The sequence below is a fragment of the Sciurus carolinensis genome, chromosome 2, assembly GCF_902686445.1.
Source record: "Sciurus carolinensis chromosome 2, mSciCar1.2, whole genome shotgun sequence".
NCBI classification, from domain to species: domain Eukaryota; kingdom Metazoa; phylum Chordata; class Mammalia; order Rodentia; family Sciuridae; genus Sciurus; species Sciurus carolinensis.
In genome coordinates, this window is record NC_062214.1 from 34,330,564 (window position 1) to 34,346,304 (window position 15,741).

General features: G+C 39.6%; 1 protein-coding gene across 14 annotated transcripts in view; it reads left to right on the forward strand.

Annotated features, from left to right (window-relative positions):
* Plcb4 (phospholipase C beta 4) overlaps positions 1-15,741 on the forward strand; it is a 386,027-nt gene that overhangs the window by 272,703 nt on the left and 97,583 nt on the right. For all 14 annotated transcript variants that reach the window (XM_047537208.1, XM_047537209.1, XM_047537192.1 and 11 more), the window contains 2 exons: positions 8,163-8,242; positions 10,647-10,700. In XM_047537208.1, the coding sequence (XP_047393164.1) occupies positions 8,163-8,242; positions 10,647-10,700 (134 nt within the window). The remainder of the gene's footprint in view (positions 1-8,162; positions 8,243-10,646; positions 10,701-15,741) is intronic.

Genomic DNA, 15,741 nt, shown 5'->3' on the forward strand with positions numbered 1-15,741 from the left:
AAAAAAATTTCAGATGTTGTTTGTCTAAAGTCTATAGGCACAAACAGACAAGGCATGAATATATACTGGATAAATACATATTTTCTTCCTCCTGAATGTTTATACATAGCAATCTGATTTTGGAAGTTGATACTGTTGTAAGGAAAAAGATTCTATAGAGTCAATAGGAGATTTTGACAGGATGTTTATAGAATTTGAGCTTTAGGCAGTGCAAAAATTGTCTCATAGGAATGCTAACGAACAGAAATCCATTTGGCATTGGAATTTGACACTGATGCTTCTGAGTCATTACCAAGAACAGCACATTGTCCTCTCCTTTCCAATGACTATTTAGAGGTCCTTTTTGACCTAACTATCCAGTGTTGTCAAGATACCCAGTCAGGCCCACAGCCTGTTTTGACTATGAGTGACTGAAATAATTGTGACTAGGAATGTATAAATATTTTCCAGGCCTATCAGATTCTATCTTTCAAACACAGCCACACTTACTCACAGCTGGCAGCTCATTTTCTGTCCAAATATTCATTTACCCTGCTAAGAAAGTGACTTAAGAATCAGATGGCACTTAATATATTCCTCGGTTAACTCTCAACTTCGCCATGTGGGTGGAGAACAGGAGATAAAAATTTTGTTACCTGGAAGACATTCAGACTGTCAAGAAGGTGACCCCAGTTGCTCTCTCTTTTCCCCATCACTTCCTCACTTTTGGAGTTTGAAATTTTTATGAGAATTATTGACTTTTCAGGAGCTTTGGTGATTATTGTTGGGTTCTCTCTCTATGGATTTTGACAAAACTCCTTTTGCTATCTGGCTCCCAGTTTCAGAAGTACTTTGCTGTTGGTTGTCCTCATAGGTTTGTAAATGCCACCTTCCATCCTGAATTTATCAGTTGGACATGTCTAGGGTGGTGACTTATCTCCATTATCTCACAGGAAATTCTATGAGGATTCCATTACTTTGCCCTTGTCCCTGTTGCAGTTGTTGATCATGAATTTCAGGTTTCTTTGCTGGATGTGTTTTTCCTATGTCCACTGTCACATTCTGCCTCTGTGTTTCTTGTCCTATGGGTATGATAGTGTCCAACACCTATCTTGTGAAACCCACACTTAGTACCGCTCTTATCTGCATGGTAGAGTCAGGAGAGAGTAACTAATGCGAAAGACAAATCATTTTATTCTTTCTTCTTAGCCTGGTTTAGAAGTTGTTCTGTGATATACAAACTGTGGGACTCAGCTCCCATTTAGTTTCAAGGTGGCTTTAGCATCCTAGATGAATATGTTGGAAGGATAAGAAGGCAAAGTTATTTGTCATCTTCCGCCTGTATCACCAGTCTTCCTATCCTTTGCCTCCAACCCTAGGTTTTATCATTTCTGGGCCTCAGTTCCAGGCCAAATGCCATGGGGACACAAGACTTTTGGAACACCACCCTTCAGCCTCTGGTTTCTCCTGTTCTTGTGCTGGCCCTATCGTTAGTTCTCAGGTTAATGACTGGAGATTTGGTGGCCCTAGTCATTTTCTGCTTATGTTCCCCCTATTTTGGGACATGAATCACTGGTTTCTGTACCCATTGGTCTCTGTAGTCTAAGAAGTGTTCTCCCAAGAAACCCACACAGAAACCAGGTCTCTATCTTGATTTCGTTCATACTTCTTTCAAGTAGAAGCTATTACTTCTAACAAGCTTCCATCTATGTGCTGCCTGATGGGTTCTGGTCTTCTTGGTCAATACTCAAATGCAAATTCATATTAGAATTCTCTGCAGTGTTTAAAAAATAGATTGGTGCTCCAACATACTCTGGTCGATAATCAGAATCTGTAATGGTGAACCCAGGCTTCCAAAACGTTTTCTAAGTTCCCCATTGCTTCTAATGTAAAAGGTTCTGGGAACTGCTAATCTAGTCCCTGTTATCCACAGTTCTCTTTTAACAATGTGCCAGCTGGAAATCTCTTCCTTTAACCTGCCCTTAAATTTAAACACTGACCATTTCATGCCAATGAATGCCCTCTCCTAGTTGAAATGAAATAGTTCCATTCACCATGCTTTTATAGATCCATAAGAGAAAACATGTTGACATTCCATCTGCAGTCTCTATGTTAGAATCTGAGTCATTGGCTAAATTTTATAGCTGTCGAGAGCTCAAATGCCTTCTTAAAACTAAGTTCCTATCTTAATAGTTGCTTCACCGAATAGTATTCATTTGGAGATTCATAAAATATTATGATTTTACATCCTAACCACTTCATAAAGAATCTTAGAGAAGATTAAGACTCCATGGCAATTGTTATCTTAAAAGCTTCTTCGTTTGTACCAAGCGCAAGCAAATTGGTCTTGTTTCCCTTCTTCAGTGCAGAGGAGTCTAAAGCTGTATTTCTGGTGATATAAATCCCTGACATATTATTTAAGCAGATAAAAAATAAATGATGGCATAATTAGTCATCTGGAGAATAGCAAGTTGAAATTTATCCTGACTTTTTTTTTTAATTTCCATTTACTTTTATCAGAATTTTTTTTTAACTCTAAATGAAACCTCTTTGTAGATCAACATTTGTGTGTTGCAGGTACCAAGAAGTGACCATATTTTAAAAAATTGGTATTCTGACAGCTAACAGGGAAGGTGAAAATCGTGACCTGAAGCATCTTGCCTCCTCTTATTTCCAAATACAAGAAATAGGAACTTCATTCACCTAACCATGCATGTCAGAATTTCCATCCTGGTGAACACAGATTTGTTCAGACTAGGTGGAGTAGGATAAAAGAACAAGAGACAATTAGAAGCTCAGGACTCTTTCCAGGGCCATTACTAGAAGTCAGAGAGCCTACCAGAAGTCTGTCTAGGAAACATTAGCTCCCTTAAGAAACTGCCAGTCTGATGTACATGTTCTCCCAAATTCATGTGTGGAATACACAGACCCTAATCTCTAAGGTATGACATTAAGGGATAGAGCCTCTGAGAAGAGATGATGTCATTAAGGTGGGGCCCTTATTTTTTTAAAAAGGGCTGAGAGAGAACTCTTGTCCTCCTTCTATCATATGAGGACACAATTAGAAGTCACCGACTATGAGCCAAAAAGTGGGTGTTCGCAGCATACCTAATTTGATGGTGTCTTGATCTTGGGACCTCCCAGCCTACAGAACTCTGAGAAATAAATTTCTATTGTTTACAAGACACCCAGAATATGATAATTTGCTATAGTTGCACAAATAGACTAAGGGCAGAAATCAAAGCCAGACCTGACTAGGTGGACAGTGGAAGGAGAACTACAATTTAGGAAGAGCTACTCTTCTTGACCTGCACATCTCAAACTAATGGGCACACAGATCACCTGGGAATCTGCTTAAAATACAGATTCTGATCCAGCGGGTCTGGGGTGAAAATTGAGACTCTGCTTTTCTACACAAGCTCCCAGGAGATGTTGATTCTTTTGGTTTAGGAACTATCTCTTTGAGTGATACATGTTTAGAACAGTGCTTTTTAACTGTGAGTTTGCAAATCACCCAGAAATCTCATTAAAAAACAAAACAAAACAAAACAAAACAAAACAAAACAAAAACCAGATTCCTGGAACTAGGAGTATAGATAAATGGTAAAGCAATTGCCTCGTATATGTAAGAGGCCCTGGGTTTGTTCCCTAGCAACACACACACGCGCGCGCACATACACACACACACACAGTAGGACTATCTTGATCATTTGCATTTTAACAATTCTCAGGGTATCTGGATGCTACCTGGATACTTTAAATTTCAGGTCTCTAGTTAACTTTTGAGCAGAGGTAGTTGAGATGTGTTCACTGCTTCCACCAGTGGCCTTATCTTTAAAACAAAGAACCAAAGAAAATATTAAGGAGGAGGATAAAAGTCATTCCTTGGGAGAAAATCATGTGGTTAACCTCGTAGGTGCCATGGGATCTCTGTTTTTATTTGCATTGACAATGTGCTTCTTGTACTAAACTAAAAGGAATGCTACTGGAACAAAATCTACAGATAAGGTTGAGATGAAGGGGCAAGAATTCTGCCTGAAGTGGAGCTGACTGCATAATAATGGGACTGGTTATCTTAGGGATTAGTTCTCTAAGGATAGAAAACCTATTTGTGCATGGAAATAGGTTAGAAAGGGTTACAGCAAATTGTTGGTGACTCTCTATTCATATGCATAATGAGATTTGGGGTGACAGTGTATTTTTGATGTATTTGTCTTTCCTTTACATTTTCCTACAAAGAGGATTTAAGTAATGTTTTCATTACCAGAAAGGAAAAAAAAAAGGAGCTAATGTTTTTAAAGGGAAAAAAGTGAGATATATGCTTAGTGTAAGGTCATATGATTTTGGTCTAGTTTTGTTAGGTCTGTATCTCTTTACATTCTTTTCATGGGAAAGGCTTTCTTTCTCTCTGTTGCAGTTCTAGTGTTCTGATGGCCATAGAGATAGGTGAGGGCAAAGCCCAGACATTTGCCTGCAAGCTGAACATTGCCTGTGTGAGGAAAGTAAGGTTGAGGAATTGTAGAGCAGAGGCCTAAAGTTCCCAGGAATTGGAGATAGTTCTCATTTCTCCCCCTCCTCACAAATGACCCCATACAAACTATCTTGAAGGATCTCCCCCGTCCTTTCTTCAAGGACTTAAATAAACTTTAAATGAACATAGAAAAAGCTGGAAAAGATTAAAAATGAGAGAACAAGGGGCAGAGTTCAGTGACACAGTACATGCTTGGCATTCACAAGCCCTATGTCCCATCCCCAAGCACCAAAGAATGCTGAAAAATAAAATAAAAAATAAGAGAACAGTAAGAGCAGCAGACTGCTGGGATAGTGGGGAAGCCACAGCCATCTTGAACATCAGATCTGATTCCCCACTGTGGTCTGGTTTCCCAATATCCAAGCTACTTGTGACCACTCAGGGTGTTTGAACCAGAAGGAAGGTACCCAGTGTGATAGAAATCATCTCATATGCTTGACCTTACCGAACCAGTGCTGGTGTTCAGAGGACTTAAAAGCACACTTCTGGGGATACAATGTAGTTGATTATCATGCCAGCTTAATTTTTAGCAATTCGAAAAGGTACATCGAAGTTGCCATATTTTGCTTTTCTGAATCTGGAAATGGTCAAAGAAGTTGATAGGCATGTAGTTCATGCCTGGCAAAACTTTCCAACAAAACTAGGACTCTACTGACACCTGCTGGCATTTCATCTATTTTATGTTTAAAAAGAACAAAATAAGACAAAGAAGCTTTAACATTTTTTTCTACAGTCCTTTGATAGCTAATTGGATTTGACCTGAATGATAATACAAGGAAAGGTTTGAAGGGACCTTTTCCATGTCATAGAGGGAGAGGTGTGGACAGGTCAGTGAGTAAATACATGCCCTACATGAAGGGCCTACGGGCTGCAGAGTTCTTGCTGTCCTCTTCTGTGAACCAGCTGCTCTGTGACCTCGGGTGAGGCCCTCAACCTTGCTTTCATCATCACAGGAGAAATAAGAAGCAGCCTCTCCTCCCTTTGTCCTTTAGGGCCTCCGAGGATTCTGGTGGCATTTGCTACTAACTAGGACCTGGGCCCTGTCACTAGAAGTATGACCTCAAAGGCCATTCTCAGTTACATTTCCATTCAGATAAACAAGATATTTTGTTTTGTTTTGTTTTGTTTTTTGTTTTTTGTTTTTAACCAGTATTGTGTTTTCAAAAGTTGAAAGCTGTTTAAGTCTCCACAAATACCTCCATACCTGGAATTTATTCCTAAAAACAACAACATTTAAAGGATCAGGGAGGAAAATAAAAACAAGGACTTTTCTCTCTGAATTGTCCATGTTTTGGCCCTAGGAAACTATGAACCTTGTTCTGTGTTTTGGAATATGTCACAAACCTTCAGGTTGAGAAAATTCTTCCCAGTTAATGCCAACCAAATTATCTGTGCTTTTTTTGTCTGGTCTTGGGAAACTGTGTGGGCCTGTGGTTTGTTAGGCCAATAACAGGATATTTGATAATCTCCAGGGAGCTATAGTCCACATTTAGCCTGACAGAGGAAGAGCGGTCTGACAATGAAAAAATAAGTGAGGCGTTTCTTTCACGCTACTTTTTCATTTCTTCCTCCTCCCTCAGAATTCCGACCTCACCATCAGCTTTGCTGAAGCTTCTGATGCTACGCGGTTCTCAGAAAACTGGCCTTTGCTATTTGTAAAAGGAGATTTATGCCTGCAGGCTCCCAATTCCCCTCAGAAAGCTGTTAGGAATGACTGGAGCACAAAAGAAGCAGGAAAAACCCTGTGAGATTCATATCCATCAGGATGACTCCATTCAAAAAACCCAGAAAATAGCAAGTGAGGATATGGGAAAAACTAGAACCCTTAGACATTGTTAGTAAGAATGTGAGATGGTACACCTGCCACAGAAAACATTATGATGGTTCCTCAAAAAATTAAAATAGAATTACCATATGATCCAACAATTCCACTTCTAGATGGTTACCCAAAAGAATGAAAGCAGGGATAGAGCTACTCATGTACCAGCGTTCATATAGCAGCATTATTCATAATAGCCAAAGAGTGGAAGTGACCCACATGTCCATTGACCAAAGAATAAATAAGTAAAATGTGGAATATCCCTGCCATGGAATTTTCTTCATCCATGAAAAGGCAGAAAATTGAATATATTAAACTATAAAAGGACCTTAAGGACATTATTCAGAGTGAAACAAGCCAAAGAAGAAAACATCCTGTATAATTCCATTTATTTGAGTTATTGAGAATAGTTGAAAGTATAGAGACAGAAAGCAGAATGGTGGTCAGGGTGGGTGTTGCTCACCTGTAAACCCAAGACATAGTGAGATATGTCGTGTTGAGGGTAGCACAGTATGCTGATTGGACTTAATGCCACTGAACTATTCACTTAAAATGATTACATTTTATATTATGTATATTTTAACACAATTAAAGTTAAAAGAAGCAAAACCAAATATATACTCATAATTGAGTCTTCACCTCTGGCCCTTGCAAGGATTAAATCACTTGACCATGCTAAACCTGGTTGTAATGTGTCAGACTGTCAAGTAGAAACTTCTGTGATGATGGAAATGTTCCTATTTGTACTCTCCAGTATGGTAGCCATCAATCCCATGTTAGCTTTTGAGTTAGCTTTTGAAATGTGCCTTGTGCAACTGAGATGCTGAATTTTACATTTATTTCATTACATTGAAATACCACATGTGAATGGTGTAGGTAGTGTTTCCATCTATATTGCTGTCTATTCCAAAATACTTTTCCTGTCTTACCACTGAGCAATAAACCTAAGCAGTCAAACTATAAGTCTAAGAAGGTAAGGAAGCTGCTTAAGTGTGAGCCATGGTTCTGTTTGACTCCCAATACCAATTTGCTGCAGAGTATTTTATTGAGGGTGTGATGCTTTGACAGTGTTTGTTGGCATCAGTTACTGGATTCAAGAACAGGGTTTGCGTTTGTTCGTGGAATAGCCTTTTCTAGTAAAAGGCCCTTTTAGAGATCTAGATTGCTTCTCTGCCAGGCTCAATCTTCCTTCAGTTTTCCTTGTAAATCCATGGACTGATGAAATGAACTACAACTGAGGACAAGTCCTTATACAGAAATCGCATGAGCTCATCACTGCTTGGTCTGGGTTCCCAGGCAATGAAATAATCTTTTACCTTTCAAAGCTTTGTTGGAAAACACAAGACAGGTAAAATATGTAACAAACATAGATTGAAAGAATCACACAATGGAAGGACCTCTATGCATTCATTCTCTAAAACAGGAATAGGGAGATAGGTCATCATGTATTACATAATGTTGCTTAGGAAGATCTGAGATTGCCAGCAACTAAAAAAGGGCTTATATTTAAGCTATTGCAGACTGCAAATAGAAAGTTTAAAAAGTCAATCAGTGGGCAGCATTCCTTTGTGGCAACTCCATGTTTTATGGGACTATAGATGCCACATTTATCTTCATGGAAAGAATGAAAGCTGTTTATTAAAGGATGAAAAATGAGCATGCAAAATGTAGATGGCTATGTGGCAGGAAGGGGATAAAAGAAAAGTTCATATTTTTATTACACAAAATGAATATAGCCTGTCTGATTTAAAAAAAAAAAAAAAAAAAAACAAAAAACCTTATTTAGCTGCAGCACATTTGCTCACCAAGAAACACTTTTTTTCTTTCTTTCAGCAATGGGTAGAAGGCCTGAGATCAATCATACACAACTTTAGGGCCAACAACGTCAGTCCGATGACATGCCTCAAGAAACAGTGAGTTATGTTTGCATTGCCCTTTGTTCTTGAAAATTATCAAGCAATGGTCACCTTAGGAGATAAAACCTAAGAAATACTTAGGCTTTATTTCCTGCCTGCCTTTCCTCTCTACTTTCCTAACCTTGGAAGATGAACTGACCAACACACATCTATATTCTTCATACAACCTGGCAGAGCATGTATGATGAACCCACAGCCCCAAGCCCAGGAGAAGCAAGTGACTGATGGCCAAAAGCTACTGGAACCCTAGCCACTCCATAGCCTGTGGGTTGTGACCATTGGCTTTTGTGTCTCCAGTGTCCTGATAGGTAGTTCTGCATGCCTGGGACCCATAATTGAATACCAGAGTAGCTCAGACCTCCACTGCATGAAACAGAAGTGGGGAGCATGGTAGAGAGAAGCATTTACAGAAACAGCTTTTGCTAGGGTGGAAAGGGAGGCCCTGGCCCCTGGTCTGATGCCTGTTGTTGAGCCACAATCAGGAATCCACCTGTCCTTGTGAATTTCTTTCTAAAATTCAATCAAGCATTCAGTCAAGGATCCAAAGGTCTTACCATAGCTCATTTCATCTGAAATCCAGAGGAGTACTACAGTGGTAGATTTTAACCCTACTCAAACTAAATCTTTCAAGGTGACATGAAAATTTTCTAAGAAGAAATGCTGGCCAAAGTTAAATATTAGCCTCTTTCAAAGTGGTGGATCCATAAGGGTATGTAGCTGCCTACATTTACAGGACTATTGGTAGGAGTCTGTGAGATGCCAAAAGGAATCACATGGAGAAATTGTGGGGATGAGTTCTCATCTCTCAAATCTAGACCCTGGCATCAAGAGTGTGATTCGGTGACTCATCATCCCTGTTTGGCAGTTGGTAAACAGGTCAGTCCTAGGACACTCTCAGTCTTTACCTCCTGGTCATACCACAGGTATGGATCTGGGCTATGGACCCCAGCGTTGCCAATTCAGGCAATTTCTCAGTTTCATTTGCCCAGTGTCTGGCAATACTAGTTATTTGAATTTTATACTATTCCTCCAACTTTCTCTCCATCATCATAGTGGAAGGAACTTATTTAGTTTTGTAAATTCCTATTTGCTGTGGAGCAACTTTTTCTTTTCTTTTCAGTGACGACTCTGGCATATTTTTTAAATTTTTTTTCTCTTTTTTTTCTGTCATATTTTCTTAAAGAGAAACTTAATGGAAATTTTAGTCTTGTGACTTTGGGTACTGATAGTCCCAAAGGATCAAAGACTTTGGAAGGCTTACTGATACAGTGACCCAGATATTCATATCCAGACACCAAATTCAATGGCATTCTGTCCAGATGCCTTTGTGGAACTGGTCTGCACCCACCTACCAGCAGCTCAGACCTGTTGACTTCTCCAGAAAATTGCTCTCTGCTAAATAGAAGCCTCCATACCTGAGAATGATGCTTCCTTCTCCTCTGTGAAGGAAGAAGGCTGAAACAGGGAACAAAAGGCCATTCCTGTGCCGCCAAGGCCAGTGCACATCACCAGAGATCAGGATAAAGCTCCAGCTAAGACCACAGCTTTGCTTAACCATCTTCCCTGCCCAGTCTGCTTCCCTCACTCCCTTTTCCTACAAACGTCTTCTGAAGAAGTAGTCACTTGTTCTTCCAAGAAACTTGACCTAAAACAGAAACTTAACCAAGTCCTGATGTTCTGTAGATGGTTAGGCTCTTATTAACTGGAAACAGTGAGAATGGAAATCATAAACTAAGAACAATCCTAGCTCTAAAATATAAATAAATGTTCTGGGTCCCCATGCAGCCCATGAGCATAGGGAGAACATGGAGTTACCCACCATTATGATTACCTTCTCTTACTATTGAAGGTTAAGGAAGGGTGGACCTTTGATCTATGTTGTAGCACTGGGATCTGGGAGTGGTGGGTCATCATGGGTCCTCAGGAAGGCTGACTGGCATCACTGTATATTTTCATTTCCTATCACCTTGGTATATTAATAAAGAACAAAAACTAAGTATGCGAACAGTCACAAATAAGCACTAGTAGTGTTTGTTGCTCAATGTAAGCAACCAATTTTTTGGTTCATCTAGGTTTGCCAGATGAAACATTGGACCGTCAGTTAAATGAATTTCGATTAAGTAACAGATAATGTTTTACTATGTGTTCCAAGTATTATACTTATATAGGACATATTTACGCTAAAATATTATGCTACCTATCTGAAATTCAAATTTACCTGAAGATCCTATATTTTTATCTACTAAGTCTGACAGCCGGAATTCATCCCATACTCCATAATTATGTAAGACTTGTAGAATAGATGTTTTTGTTGGAATAAGCTTGTTTTAAAGTTCTTAATTGGATTGAGGCTGTTCCTTCTAATAAACTCTAAAACAATGTTGTTGCTGTTGTTTTCCAGCTGGATGAAATTGGCATTTATGACCAACACAACTGGTAAAATTCCAGTTAGGAGGTAAGTCAGTTATTCTTGGCCAAGCTCCATGATACCAAACCAAAGGCAGAGCTCTCTGCAAGTATTGTGTGTTAATTGCCTATAAGACATTCCTGGAAACTTAGTTTGAATCATTTTGTCAAATGCTGTGTTCAGACTATAAAAATCATGTGTGAAAGTGAAGTTGTATTTTTACTCAGAACAGGTAGAATTGATTCTGATAAAGAATATCGGAAAATGTAGTGTTATTTTTTTAAATCTTGAGATAGTTTTAGGATTAAAATTTCTTTTATCAGTTTACCTGAGCAACCATCAATTAATTGAAGTTTATTCCATGCACCTACTGTAGCAGCAGTGTATGGACTGTCTTGGAAGCATGCTGCCTCTAGACATTTCATTTTTGGCTTTGCTGCTCAGGGATTCTGTCTTAGTTCAGGCTGCTGTAACAAGGCACCACAGGCTGGATGGCTAACAAGCAACACAAGTTTATTTCTCATAGTTTTGGAGGTTGGAAGTCTTAAGATCAGGGTGCCAGCCTGGGCCAGTTCTGGTGAGGGCCTTTTTCCAGGCTGAAGATTGCTGTCCCCTGGCTGTGCCTTTGCACTGTGATAAGAGGGGTAGAGATCTCTCTGAGGTCCCTTGCATCAGTGCACTAATCCTGTTTATGAGGGCTCCACCCTCATGGTCTAATCACTTCCCAAAGCCTCACCCCCAGATACCATTACACTGGTATTAGATTAGGATTAGGTTAAGATTTGAAACCACATACACCAAAGATCTGCCATATCCTCTCCAACCTTCCCCAGGTTAACAGTGACAAAGGAAAACACATTCAGGTGGAGTCAAAAAGGAAGAGAACACTAGCCAGCCACATCCTCTTTCATAGTTTTGTGCTGATACATTTCACCCTCTGAGGATTCCCTGTGCATCCCTTTTTTGTGCTGATTTTCTTCCAGAATTTGGGGTTTGTTAATGATGTATATAGTTGAAAGTTCTTGGAATGATAGTGATGGGAATTTTTTTTTTTTTTTTGCACTGGGCTTTGAATCCAGGATCACTTAACCACTGAGTTACATCCCCCAGCCCTTTTTTTTTTAAATTTTTTATTTTGAGACAGGGTCTCACAAAGTTACTAAAGCTGACCTGGAGCTTGTAATCCTTCTGCCTCTGCCTCCCTGAGCTGGGGATTACACATTTGTGCCACCACATCTAGCACTGATGGGAATTCTTTACCAAACTGGATCATTTTGTTTGGTGTTTGTATAAGCATTCATAAAAATTCCAGAAGCCAGGCTGGGCCCCAGAGCACCAACTATCCACACAACACCAGAAGGGCATTTGGACTCATGAACCTAAACCCACAACCTGCATCAAACACAGGCTCCCCAGAAACCAACCCGTGCTTCCAGGATTCTCCAGACTCAGGTTCATTTTGAGGTCTTCTCTGGACATCAGTTTGGCAAAGAAACAAACTAACAAATAGCAAAAAATTCCACCCAGCAGTTCTGGGTCTTAGAACTGATTTATGCTTCACAGACAAGGCAAATAGGTCACCAAGTACATAGCATTTGAGTGGACCCTGGTCAGCAGTGGCATTTCCAGTTGTTCTTTTTCCGCCCTCCCTGTCCAGGTGCTTTGTTCTGCTCTGAAGCTTCCATTCTGCATCCCTGCACGTGTATCTCCATGCCCCGGATTACTCTTGTCAATGTGAACAAAAGTAACCATTTTTCTTAATTCCATAGGTTATAAGAATCATGAACTTAAGTATCAGTGAGACATTGCTGAGATATTTATGAGCAAATCGGAAACAGAAATCATGAAGACCTGGACAGTGTATGAGAGCTTACAGGCTCTCAGACCTCATGCAATTGTTGTGGTCTTTACAAATATATATACATATATACATATATATATATATATACACACACACATATATATAAACATCTTATATATACACATTTAAGATCTCTGGTTTTTATTTAATAACTTGGTGACAAGTCGATTTTAGAATTTTTATTTAAAACAGGCTTCTTAGCACCCTTGGCTGATAGTTGTTGGCAAAGATGCTCTATAGCACTCCTTATTTTGTTTAAAACCCCTTTGTTCACTTAAGCTATAGCAGAAAAATTATTTTAGTGTATCCTTACATCCTATAGCTATTGCTGTGTAGAGATTACAGGTTTATTTAAAATCAATATTGAAGTAATATGCCTAAACTTTAGGGAGCACAAATAGCAATGTGATGAACAGAAATGTCAGTTGAATCTGTTTGTCACGCCTTTCTATCCTTTCTTTTCTTCCAAGATAAGATTCAGGAAATGAACAAAATGAAAGCACATAGATTGTGATCAAGCACTTCTAACTAGAACTTCTGATTTCATTTGTATGAATGCTACCAATCAAACTATGGTTACAAACTAAGCTTAGAAGCCTCTTCTGATTTCATTGATCTTTATCCAGCACATTCACAGACAAAGCTGTTACCACCCTTTTGGTAGGAATAACCTAGATTTTTTGCATCTTCTTTTACTTTCTTCAGCATGGACTCTTTAATGCTTGCTAGTACTAACAAGTGTTTGACATGAGACATCTGTGATCTGGGGGCAGTTTTTTAGAGCTGATGGAGAATTGATACCATGCCAACCAAGAGCAGATAACTCTCTCCTGGTAGATGAGCTGCCAAGGGTTTGGTGGAAATTGTTCTGAATGTTTTAATGGATATGAAGCATAAACACTTTAAAAATGTCATTTCATCACTATCATTTTCGAGTTTTAAAAATGGAAACTGTTAATGTAGTGTACATCATGTTCATCTGTTAAAAAGGATCTGGCTTCATTGCCTTTACATAGTTTGAGAATAGCCCCTGTTCTTCAGGATTAAACCAAAAATGTAATATCCAGGAAATTGCAGGAATGACAAATGAAGAAATCTCACTCCTTGCCTCCCTCTTCCCTTTTCTTTTTACATACGTAAACTTACACAGGTTGCCCTTCTCTTTTCATTTCACTCTCCCACTTGGACCAAAGCTTTGAAAAAAGCTCTTTTCCTGTTTTCCATCACTTGTAACCTGGAGCGGGGTTCTGTGGCTAGAGAGTTGAGTAATGGGAAGCAAGACAGTGGTTGTGGGCAATGGCTAGAGGAGGTCCTGAGGGGTACAATTGTAGAAAAGGAGCCAAGAATCTCAGGCATGTGGTGGTAGCAGCCCAGTCCCATGTCACCCATAAATGTCCTGGGTTGATTCTGTAGGGCAGTGCCCCGTTGCTTCACTACAAGAATCTTCTGTGACTGTGTCAGAAGATGGCTTTAAAATCCTTGGATACATTGCAGACCTTGTGTAGGCTCCTTAAGTTTCTAGGATTGTTGCTCTCTTAGCCACTTGCAAGGTCCCCTGAACTATGGAATTTAACCAGAACTGTAATAGGACTGGACACAACTCAAGGGTATTTGCTTTTTAACTTTCCTTTTGGGGAAGGGGATAGTTTATTTTGATTCAACAAAATTTCATTGAGTGCCTGTTAGCATGCAGCACTAAACTGAACTCTTTGAGCATGAGGCTATATGTATAATATATAAGGAGCTGCATAAATCAAAGTCCCTTTGTAAACAACTATACACATACTACATTTCCTTGAAATAATTCCATAATATCTAAAATATCCCCAGCCTGGATTTAGTGTGTTTCTCTCAAGAACCCTGTTAAAGGGCATCTTTTAAGAAACCCAAAGAATTCACCTTCAGTCCATAACCCCTGGTCCCAGGGAACTGAAGAATGATTCAGAGGGCTAGGGATGCTGCTTAGTGGTGAAGTGTTTGCTTAGCATGTGTGAGGCCCTGGGTTTGATCCTTAGCACTGTCAGAAAATAAAAAAGAATGATTCATAAAAGTGCCTATAATAAAGGAAATAGACACCACTCCTGGAAAATGGTCTGTTTGAATTCTTGCTCCCCTTTTCTAGCCTGGCTTTGTTTTCTTGTAGAATAAGGTTAGCGAATCTGAGGTAGGATTGCCCAGCCCAAGTCCTCTCTTGACAAGGTGGGCCTCAAAGCAGTCCCTCCTGCTGCTTCTCCCACCTCCTTTCTCTCCTACATTCTGGTCCTGTGTCCTTTCTTTGCACCTAGCCAAGCACTTGTGAAAAAATTCTACTCCTATACACTTTTCCCTCTCCATAGGGTAGATTCTCTTTTATCCTCAAGCCTCAGGCTCCATATTTAATGCATCTATGACCCTGTTGATCAGTTTTCATTGTGTTATATCAGGCTTGTCCAAACCTAATGGAGGCTTGAGTTAGCTGGGACTTCCCTGAGATTACTATGCAAAGATTTTCCTCCTAATTATAGGCACCTGATCCTGTTGTAGATATGTAGTTCTTACATTAACTTAATGTGCTTTTTCTCTTTTTTTAAAGAAAGACACTCTATCTTCCCTTGCCCCCCGAATTAGAAAGACTAGATAAATCATCTCTCACCCGGTTCAATATACGAATTGTATAAACATATCGGACATAAGAAAATTGAAACATAGCATCCTCTGTACTAGAAATCTGTTGAGCAGTTTGTTAAGATCACACACCCATGCTCTACCATGTCTGCAGATTCATAGTCCTTCCACTAAAATATAACAGACTCAAGCACTCTTAAAAATATAGTTCTTGAAGTATTCTTGGACTTTGTATGAAACAATAAGGCTTTGAACGAACACATAATAACTCTTCACCTAAAGCTCCTTCCTCCCAGTTTTGGGGAGTTGTACTCTGCAGTTGAAGTGGTGCTTTTTCCCACTCATGTATAGTAACTGGCTTTCAGTGCTTATATGTAGAACCTGCCTTTCACCTAGCATGAATGCTGGAATGTATGAAAAGGTTGTGCCTGAGACTGTTAAAAACCCCTCCCGTGCTCACAAGATGTTACAAAGCCATGCTTCACAGGCGAAAGTAAGCTCCATCTTCAAGTCAAAGATGGCCGTCTGCACTTAGAGTTTAAGCGATGTTGGTAATGTTTAAACATGGTCACATTGGGCTTCCAACCAGGGAGTGAATGAAGGCTCCTTTGGTGGCTGAGGCTC